The following is a 10,970-nucleotide window of genomic DNA, read 5'->3' as shown; positions in this document are numbered from 1 at the left end:
CGATTCCTGAGAAATCTCGTTTGTGTTCATTTTCCTCCAGGCCTGGGGCTTGCTGGCTTTAACCTAATCTAAGGTGTTGCTTGTGAACTTTTAAAACATTCTTTTACACACAGTTGACTTGGGATTTCTATCTATGTAACCCGGGCTTTAATGCTGGATTCAAAATCCAATGACCTGGAAGCTCATGGGGTATATTTTATTTCTTTTTCTATCTTCAGAATTAAAATATTCTCCAAAGATTCACCAGGCAGACGGGTGTTTCTAAAGCAGCCTCATGGCTGGAGAACTTCCAGATGATACAAGTGCTAGAGGCCCTCTGGGCATCAGTGTCAGAGCTTTCACTGGGCAATCATTCATTTGTTGTCTTTCTATACTCTAGGCAGTCACGGCAGAGAATACTGCCTCTTTGCAGAAGAGAGTGGTGGAGCTAGAGAGTGAAAAGAAATCCTCGCTCCCTAGTTCCGTAGAGCTGGAGGAGCTGCAAGCTGAGAAGGGTATGTATAAATAAAACCCTAATTGTGCCTTCTTCCCCCGGAAGTGTCTCTGCTCTTAGCACTATATCCATGCAGCTCTTCTGACAGTGCTCTAAGGATCTCAGGTAGCAGAGCTGGCGGTTGTCAAAAAGGAAGTAACAGTGTGTACTAAGTGGCTGGGCACAGTCCTGGTGCTTATCTCAGGGTTACATTTTAAGATGAGTACTATAAAATGCTGCAGCCCTTCTGACAGTTTATATTCATTTGGGAATGGCAACAATATCTTCCAGGAAGCATGGCCCATATTGGACTTTACTAAGATGTTGACTTTTCTAATAGACAAAATGAGGGAGGGAATGAGGTAAGAGTAATCGGTACTTTGCTACTGTTATGAATCATAATATAAATATCAATGTTTTCCAGTGGTCTTAAGAAACCCCTGTGAGGGGGTCATTCAACCTCCTACAAAGGGGTTGTGAGCCACATGTTGAGAACCTCTGCTCTAGAGCATCTAACTGCCGTGCTGTATCATTTGGGAGTGAGAGTGGACACCAAGTAACCTTTATAAACTACATCAGATGTTTCTGTGTAACCATTTCTAGTTTTACATTAACTCCTACCTGGAAATTGTGCATGGTGCATAAGTATTAAAAATATTCCTACCATTGCCAGTAAAGCCACAATTCAACTTACTGTTTCACCCACTAAAGTACTTTTTAATACTTGATCATTTCACCATTTCAAAAGCAGTCCCTTTTCTGTTCACATGCTTTATAGTTGTGTAAAGTCCATTTTCTGTCCTCAGGGGTCATTGGCCTTGGAGTGTTCTTCCCTGGCTTTTGCATCTGCTATCATAAATGACCTTTGCATTGCTATCATGTTCTTTTCCTCTCACTTTGTGCACTGCCATTTCTACAGCTAATACCCCTTTCTCGGGGTTTGAGATGTCTGAGCATACTATATACACTGTCTTGCACTCATTTGGTTCAGGAATTTTCCCCCTTTCTTTGGAGCCAGGCTCTATTTCTACTTACTGAGGATTCAGCTATGAACATGTTAGACTGCAGGACAGGCCATCAACTTGTATAACAAAAAAGAACATTCTAGAGCAATAGCTACTAGGGTAAAAGTGAAGTAGGGTACTGCAAGTTCATCTCAGCCAAGAGAAAGGCAGAGTGAGAGGTCAGGACAGGTCTGTCCGGAACCTGACATTTGAATGACTAAAGGCGGGGTAGTCATGCAAAGAACATTTAGTCAGGGAAAAGAGCAGAAGAAATGTGATGTGTGGATGAACTGGTGTGTTTGCAGAACAGAAAGAAGTGCTGAGTTTGTGTAGTAGAGTAAAAGAAATGGTGCTGCACGAGGTCAGAGGGTAAGTAGGAGCCAAAACATGCGAAGGTCATGTGAAGACTTTGAGAGGCTGGATAGAAACCATACTTTCTTTCTGTAGGGTATTTATCAGAAAGAATGTAAGCTTCCCGGAGGTTAGTGTTAAATGGTTTTCTCTTCCAGGGCATTGCTATCCTATGCTAGAGTTAAGACCTGGATTCTGATCCCACCTGTCCATACTGTGTAACCTCTTCACATCATGTCATCTTGTTTCTTCATTTGGTTGTTGAGATTGCATAGCTCATATTTAGTGCTCAGCTTTAAAGTCTGAAAGTCTGTTAAAGAACACTAAGAACATTGAAAGTGCAATTGTGCAAAAATCCACAATTCAAACAGTAGGATTGTGGGTAAACTAAGACAGTACAGTTCCAGACTATACCATAGAAGTAACTGTTCCACTTCACATGTCTTTGCATCTGTGGCCTTTCAAACCTTTCACTGTTTAGAATATTCTCTCATAGTCATTATCTTACTGAGTTCTGTTATGTCAGATTTCTCATATTCTTTTGGTGCTTTCAGCCTCAAACTACTTTGCTTATTTCTTCCCTCTTCATTATTTTGTGTCTCTCAAGTAGCCTTGGTCCAACTACATCACTGTTTTTTCAAATGCTCCACATATATTGTCTAAAGATACTACTTTTTGACTTTCAGAAAAACTATCTTCTCGAATTACTCTTCTGGAGGCTCAGAATAGAGCAGGGGAGACTGATGGTGCAGTCTGTGAGGTAAGTGATCACTGGTACAGTCACAGTGGCACCGAGATTAGGAGGGGGTAACTCCAACGGTTGTGAGTACTGACAGAAAATATTACCCTTGGAGTGAAATAGCATTGAAGAGATTCATAATGGTTAGACTTTTTCATTTATTCACTTCAAAATATTTGGAATTCTTTGTCCTAAACACTACAAGTATAGGGTGCTTGTGTATGACTTACTTTTCTGTTACTGGCAGTAAACACCAGTATTGGTGACATTATTAAGGCCACTCCACATAGTTAAAAGGGAGGTTTATTTTGTGGGGTAGCTTGCCAATGAAGGGATAGGTTGCAGGGTCTGGGAAAGGTATGGCGGGTCTTGTTTGTCCAAGGGAATCCTTAGAAGTATTCTCTTCAAGGCCTACCAGTGATTTCTAGTGGAAACAAGCTATAACATAGCTTTAAAAAAATCAACACAAATAAGAAAGATGGCCGTCTAGTGAGAAAATGAGAAACAAAAGAAGCAGAAAATAAATAACAAACCGTGGTTAGGAAAGGGGATTGTGAAACACAGGAATTACATAGAAAATCCCACTGTTTTGTCCCTTGAGATCACAGAGGTGAACTAGAAAAGAATGAGAGAAGAAGGAGAAAAGAGAGTGGGAGTGGCCGGACAGAGGCAAGCTCTCGGGGGCTCTGCCTTCTTGGGGGCTGCCTTGACTCTGTGTCATGAAGTGAACTGAACTCTGTTGATACCGTAGGGAGTGAGGAAAGAGAGTGAAAGATAGTTATGAAAGAGGAAAGAAGAGCACTTTGGGTAATAGAACAATTAAACCCTGTGGCAGGGATGATTTTACCATATCAGACTCGCCAAGCCGTAGGGATGGAAACATGAAATGTGACATCAAGAAGTTCTAGAGGAGTTTGCCCTGTGTTTAGTACCGAGTCTATTTTAGAACTCTATGAATTGTGGCCTCATAATGCAGAGAGCAAAGAATTACAAATTATTAAGAAAGTACTTATAAAAATGATGTGGTTATAGACAGGTACTAGCATGCCTGACATTTCCATGGGTGCCGGGGATCCCAACTGAGGCCCTCATGCTGGCTCAGCAAGAACTTTTTCGAGTGAGCCACGCCCACATTCCTCATGCCCTGTGTGTGTGCAACTGTGTGTGTGTGTGTGTGTGTGTGTGTGTGTGTGTGTGCATGCATGCATGTGCCTGTGCTTGTGTATGTGAGGACCAGATGTCAGTGTCCCATTTCTTCCTTGGTTTCTCTCCAAACTAACTAAATCCCTCGTGAGACTCACTAGCTTCCTTTCCTGAGCAAACATCTGTAGAGATGACATGAGGTGAGCAGCCTAACACAGTCATCTATGAGAATTTGTCTCATATTTCCACACAGCTCCATCATGGCATGCCCAGGTATCAGCAGAGCTCGTTTTGGGCTTTTGGACTCTGGTAACTAACTCATCTGCATCTACTTGTTGGGTAGTCTACTTGTCAGCATTGATGCCGCTTTTACTTAACTTTTTTGTTGCAGTAAATTGTTTAGGAAAAGAAATCTCATAACTTACTCCTTGGTGTGCGATGAGGTATTTAATTCATTTCCTGCTTTTTAAAAAGCAGTTCTTAGAAGAAAATAGCTAGATGTTTTAACCTAGAAGTTGTTTTTTGTTGTTGTTGTTGTTGTTTTTGTTGTTGCTGTTGTTTTTTGTTTTGCTTTGTTTGGTTTTTGTTTTTTGGTATGGTAAATATCTAGAAAAAATGGATTCCAAGTTTCCTTGGACCTTTTGACTAGAAAGAGACCTTGAAATAGAGCTGACTGAATCCTATATGTACAGTTTGGGAGATGCAGAGTTTTACAAATTTTAGTAGTTTAGTGATATAAAAGAAGTTTGGACCAAAAGGTTCGCAAATTTTAGAAAATTCATGAAAAGCTTGTTTGTAGTGGCTTTTTTAAATGCTGTGTGAAATATTTGATGAAGGTCTTTCTTGGTGTTTCTTTTGTTTCTTTTTAATAGGTCAACACAGCTGGTGTTACTGTGGTCAGCAAGAGCAATTCTTCTACCGAAGAAAGCAGACTAGATGTCCTGGAGAACACATTTTCTCCGGAACATAAGGAACTAGCAGTTTTAATAACAGAAATGAAGGAAGCTCAGGAGGAAATGGCGTTTCTTAAGTCACAGCTGCAGGGCAAGAGCCCTGATGTGGGCCCTGAGGTCCTTGACCAGATGGAGGTGAAGCTGACAGGGAGTGAAGGACCACCTTCCGTGACAGTGGGAGGCATCCCCCTTGTGCCAGATGAAGAGAGCTGCATGCCAGGGGCTGCACAAGAGGACCAGGCAAGCACTGAAGCTCAGCATCCGACATCTGAGACAGGGCCTGCAAATGACCCTGCAGTGGGATTGACCTCCACAAAGCTGCATGGTGTGGACAAGTCCCCCTCTGCACCAGATACCTGTCAGTGTCACCAGGATGAATTGGAAAGTCTCAAAGCAAAAATTCTGGAACTTGAGACAAGCCATCATAAGGCAGAAGAGATTTATGAGAAAACTTTAGATGAGAAAGCTAAGGAAATTAGCAGCCTAACCCAGCTTGTCGAAGAATTCAAGAAGAATACAGAGGACGCCCACAGCATGCTCACCACCGTGTCTGAGGAAAGAGACCAGCTTCTTTCTCAGGTGGAGGTGCTTGGTGTCTTAGCTAAGATGAGGGCTCTGGTCCGAGAATTGGAGAGCAGCCTCACAGAGGCACAAAAGCAAAGAGATCTGGACTATGAAAGCCTGAAGACTCAGTACAACCTGTTCACGGAACAGATCCACAATCTAAACACAGAAGTAATGTCAAAGAATGTCAAAGTTGAAGCTTTGCAGAGGGAGCTGAACGATGTGCAGCTGAAGTGTTCTGAGTGGGGCACACAGATACAGAGCCTGGAAAGCCAGCTGCAGAAGAAGGAGGCTGAAGTGCTCGAGGGGGCAGAGCATGTGAAGGATATCTCAAAGAAGATGGAAGTACTTTTACAGGCTCTTTCACAGAAGGAACTGGAAATAGCCAAAATGGACCAACTTTTACTAGAGAAAGCGAGAGAAGTAGAGACACTCCAGCAAACCATCCAGGAGAAGGATCAGCAAGTGACAGAACTCAGCTACAGCATGACAGAGAAAATGGTTCAGCTTAATGAAGAGAAGTTTTCTCTTGGGGTTGAAATTAAGACCCTGAAGGAGCAGCTCAATTTGTTGTCCAGAGCTGAAGAAGCAAAGGAGCTTGTTTCAAGTCCTAGTCAGGATGTGTCAGGCCCAGCGGGCCTGAGTAAAGAGGAGCTTCAGCAGGAGCTGGAGCTGCTGAAGAAGGAAAGTGAGCAGAGGAAGAGGAAGCTCCAGGCCGCACTTATTCACCGAAAGGCACTTCTAAAGAAAGTCAGTACACTGGAGGAGGAGTTAGCCAAGGTGAGAGAGGAATCTAGCCAAGAGATGGCACTCGGGGTTAGTGAGAGGAGAAAGCTGGAGGAAGATAGCAAGAACAAAGGTGAACCAGAAAAAGGTGGAACTTCTAAGTGTGGAGAACTAGAAGTTTCTTTAAAAGAGACGATATCCAAGAAAGGAGTAGAACTGGAGCGTGTAAGGAGAGATTTGAAAGACAAGACAGCAGCAGCCGAAGAATTACAGGCTGTGGTCCAACAGATGAGTCAGGACTTGCAAGATAAGTCAAAGCAAATAGATTTGCTTCAAGCAGAGATTACTGCACATCAAGCAACTATTCAGAAATTGACCATGGGAGCCACGGATGCTGGGGATGGAGACTCGGCAGCATCTCTAAAAGAGACGGTGGTGAGCAGCCCGCCCAGTGCAGGTGATGGGGAGCACTGGAAGCCAGAACTAGAGGGGAAGAAAGCAGAACTTGAAGATGAAAAGGAACAACTTGAAAAGAAGCTTCGAAAAGTCTTAACTTCCCATAAGGCAATTCTGAAAAAGGCACAAGAGAGAGAGAGACTTTCAGAGGAAAAGCTCGGGAAACAGAAGGATGCTTACAGTCACCTTCAGGAGCAGTTTAATGATCAGAGTAAGGAAAAGGAGACCATTGGGGGCCAGCTAAGGCAGCTCCAGATCGAAGTGAGGGAGTCTGTGGACAGAAAGCTCCCAGGCACTGACCAGTGGGAACCCGGTCTTCCCACTCAAGGTTTAAAAGAGGTTTCACTCGAAGACACAGAACAGCAGCCCACCCAGCCTGCTGCAGAGTCTGACGTACACACAAGTCAGCCTTCTTACCCTGGAGATGCAGAAGCTCTCCAGGCTACCGTTGCCCAGATGAAGGCCCATTTAAAAGAGGTGGAGGTCGAGAAAGAAGAGCTGGAATTGAAAGTAAGTTCCACAGCAAGTGAGCTGACCAAAAAGTCAGAAGAAGTACTTCTGTTACAAGAGCAGATAAGTAAGCAAAATGTAGAAATCCAGAATTTGAAAGCAGAATCCCATGAAGTCGAGGCCCACGCAGAGAGCCTGCAGCAGGAATTGGAAAGGAGCCAAGTACAACTTGCTGGCCTGGAACATCTGAAAACATTACAGCCTGAACTCGATGAACTGCAAAAGCACATGTGCCAGAAGCAAGAAGAAGTCAGCTACCTTTCTGGACAGCTTGGTGAGAAAGACCAGACCCTCAGCAAAGTCCAGGCCGAGATGGTGGAGCAGGAGCATTTAATCAAGGCTCTGCACACACAGCTGGAAATGCAAGCCAAGGAGCACGGAGAGAGACTGAAGCAGTTCCAGATGGAGCTGTGTGAGCTGAAGCAGAAGGCAGAGGAAGCTGCGGAGGAGACCAAAGCCAAGCAACAGATACAGAAAAAACTGCAGGCTGCTCTCATCTCCCGCAAGGAAGCTCTAAAGGAAAACAAGCATCTGAAAGAGGAATTGTTTTCAGTCACAGATGCCATGGACCACCTGATCAAGTCTCTGGCGGCTGTGGAAAGCCAGGTTTCCATACAAAAGGAAGAGAAAGATGCATTCCTAGGAAAGTTAGCCCTTCTTCAGGAAGAAAGAGACAAGCTCATTGTAGAGATGGACAGGCACTTCCTCGAAAATCAGAGCCTTAGTGGCTCTTGTGAAAGCCTGAAACTAGCTCTGGAGGGTCTTACTGAAGACAAGGAAGCGCTGATGAAGGAGCTGGAGAGTGTGAAATGTTCAAGTACTGCAGAGAGCATCGAATGGCAGGCGAAGCACAAGGAGCTGCAGAATGAGTATGAAGTTCTTCTGCAGTCCTACGAGAATGTGAGCAACGAGGCCGAGAGGATTCGACACGTGCTGGAAGGCGTACGGCAAGAGAAGCAGGAGATGTATGGAAAGCTGCGAAGCCTGGAGACAGACAAGAGGGAGACGGAGAAGCAGCTGCAAGATGCAGAACAAGAGATGGCAGAAATGAGAGAAAAGATGAGAAAGTTTGCTAAGTCTAAACAACAGAAGATCCTTGAGCTGGAGGAAGAAAAGGAGCGGCTCAGAGCCGAGGCCCAGCCTGTAGGGAGTGCCAAAGAAAGCATGGAAGCTCTTCTGTCTTCCAACTCCAGCCTGAAGGAGTCACTGGAAAAGGTCACGTTGGAGTACAAAACCCTTTCTAAGGAGTTTGAGGCTTTAATGGCAGAGAGAGACATTTTGAGTGCAGAGATGCGAGATCTGAAGCATCAGGTAGAAGACAGTGTACTGAAACAAGCTAGCCTGGAGGTCACTGAGAAATCAGATGAACCAAAGGATGTCACTGAAGAGGTCACGCAAGCTATGGTGGGCGAGTCTCAAGAGCAAGATTGTCAGAGTGTGGGTGTTCAGCTTGACGATTCGGAAGGTATTCTGTCAGTGAACAACGCCAATCCTGGCATTAGTGAGACTTTCAGCTCCCAGGATGACATCAGTAACTACCTCCAGCAGCTTGATCAGCTTAAGGGAAGAATTGCTGAGTTAGAGGTGGAGAAACAGAGCGACAGGGAGCTTAACCTGACACTAGAAAATGAGAAAAATGCCCTCCTGAATCAAATATCGGCAAAGGATGGTGAATTAAAACTACTTGAAGAAGAAGTCGCCAAAATAAACACATTAAATCAGCAAATTCAAGAAGAACTTTCCAGAGTTACCAAGCTGAAAGAGATGGCAGAGGAAGAAAAAGATGACTTAGAAGAGAGGCTTATGAATCAGCTGGCAGAACTTAATGGGAGCATTGGGAATTACTATCAGGATGTTACAGATGCCCACATTAAAAACAAGCAACTAGAATCCGAAATGCAGAACCTTAAAAAGTGCATGAGTGACTTAGAGGAAGAAAAACAGCAGCTGGTCAAGGAACAAAGGAAGGTGGAGTCAGAAATAGGAAAGGAGTACTTAGAGAAGATACAAGGGGCCCAGAAAGAACCTGGCAATAAGAGCCATGCAAAGGAGCTCCAGGAGCTGTTGAAAGAAAAGCAGCATGAGGTCAAGCAGCTGCAGAGGGACTGCATCTGGTACCAGGAGAGGATCAGTGCTCTAGAGAAGACAGTTAAGGCTCTGGAGTTTGTTCAGACAGAATCCCAAAAGGATTTGGATGCGACCAAAGGAAATCTGGCACAAGCCCTTGAGCACCACAAACAGGCACAAGGAGAATTATCTGACATCAAAGTACTGCTCGATGACACACAGAGCGAAGCCGCGAGAGTGCTAGCGGACAACCTCAAATTGAAAAGGGAACTTCAGTCCAACAAAGAAGCCATGAAAAGCCAGATGAAGCAGAAAGATGACGATCTGGTGCGAAGACTGGAGCAGGCAGAGGAAAACCACCTGAAAGAGAAAAAGAACATGCAGGAAAAACTGGATGCTTTGCAGGGGGAGAAGGCCCACATGGAAGAGATGCTTGCAGAGATGCAGGTCACACTGTCTAGGAAAGACCAGGACATGCAGCAGCTGCAGGAAGGCCTGGACAGCACAGTGGCCCAGCTCGCAGCCTTTACTAAGGGCATGTCATCCCTCCAGGATGATCGTGATAGGGTGATCGATGAAGCCAAGAAATGGGAGCGGAAATTTGACGACGCCATTCAAATCAAAGAAGAAGAGATCAGACTCAAAGAGGAAAACTGCATTACTCTAAAGGACCAGCTTCGACAAATGACCATCCATACAGAAGAACTGAAGATCAGTATCTCCAGGTGAGCAGGGAACCGTTTTCCCTCCAGAGAGAGTTGGGAAGGCAAAGAAAGTCTCTAAATTGTTTTTATTTATTTGATTAGGATTACAGAACCGGTTTTTATTTTAAATTCCCTAAGAATGTATATCCTCTTTACCTTCTGGCATTTTTTGCCATTTTTGTAACTTGTTATAATTTATATTATCCTAAAATCATTAACATAAAGCCACTGATGTGTTTTCTCCCATATCTCTATTAAGAGATGGCCCAAGTTTCTCTTCATTTTTGTTTCTGGATTTCTTGACAACCTGACTGCCTTTGCCTAGATTTCTACCAGCTTACTCCCAAAGGATAGCTTTGGTGACCTAAGTGGTCTGCTCTCTGCCTCTCTGCTCTATATGTCGGCTAGAAATGACTTCCGCACACTCATGAATATCACTGTCCAAGCTCAGGAAGTGACAGCGCCCCGTACCCTTACTGTGTCTCCCTTTTTGTTTCTTTACTGTGTCTTTTGCCAGGATTATGGCTTTAAAGAAACCCACCATTAGCTTGTCTGGAGCAGGTAGAATGAGACAGTTGGGGCTGGGCTGATTTACTGTTCAGTGTCTCAAAAACGGATCACTAAAATAAGAACACAGTTTCATGATTCAGAGCTCTGAGATGTGCTTGTATGTTATTTTCCTCTGTGGTGGATCTTGTTAGTACATGTGTAGATGCAGAGAACTAAGCTGTCTCTTAAAACCTTCAACAACGAATGTTGACTGATTTGTAGATCAGTTAGGTATATGTCTTATAGGTAATCTCTCCTTCTCTCCCTCTTTTCCTTCCCGCCCCCACCCCCTAGGCTTGAACATGACAAGGAAATTTGGGAGTCCAAGGCCCAGACAGAGCTCCAGGATCAACAGAAATTTTGTGAGACCCTGCAAGGGGAAAACAAAAGGCTTGTGTCCCAGTTAGAAGAGACTCAACAGCTATACCACAATTCTTTGAATGAGTTAGCTAAGCTGGAGTCGGAACTGAAGAACCTCAAAGACCAGTCAACTGACTTAAATAACTCCCTAGAAAAATGTAGACAACATAAAGACAATTTGGAAGGGATCATAAAGCAGCAAGAAGCTGATATCCAGAATTGTAAAGTCAGTCATGAAAAACTCGAGACTGATCTAAAGGCCTCCAGAGAGCTGACCGGAAGGTTGCATGATGAAATCAACACTAAGGAGCAGAAGATTATAAGCCTGCTTTCTGGCAAGGATGAGGCTATCCAAGTAGCAGTTTGCCTGAA

At 44.1% G+C, this 10,970-nt stretch overlaps 1 protein-coding gene across 1 annotated transcript; it reads left to right on the top strand.

The window, feature by feature from the left end:
* Positions 1-379: 379 nt before the first annotated feature.
* On the top strand, positions 380-10,965 carry Golgb1 (golgin B1; the record flags this gene model as incomplete). Its single annotated transcript, XM_036175788.1, has 4 exons — positions 380-494; positions 2,514-2,587; positions 4,582-9,710; positions 10,533-10,965. Coding segments are annotated over 4 exons (5,751 nt in total), but the record flags the coding sequence as incomplete, so codon positions are not given.
* Positions 10,966-10,970: the final 5 nt, after the last annotated feature.

The sequence above is a fragment of the Onychomys torridus genome, unplaced genomic scaffold (genome assembly GCF_903995425.1).
Source record: "Onychomys torridus unplaced genomic scaffold, mOncTor1.1, whole genome shotgun sequence".
NCBI lineage: Eukaryota > Metazoa > Chordata > Mammalia > Rodentia > Cricetidae > Onychomys > Onychomys torridus.
This window is presented reverse-complemented; position numbering and strand designations above follow the sequence as displayed.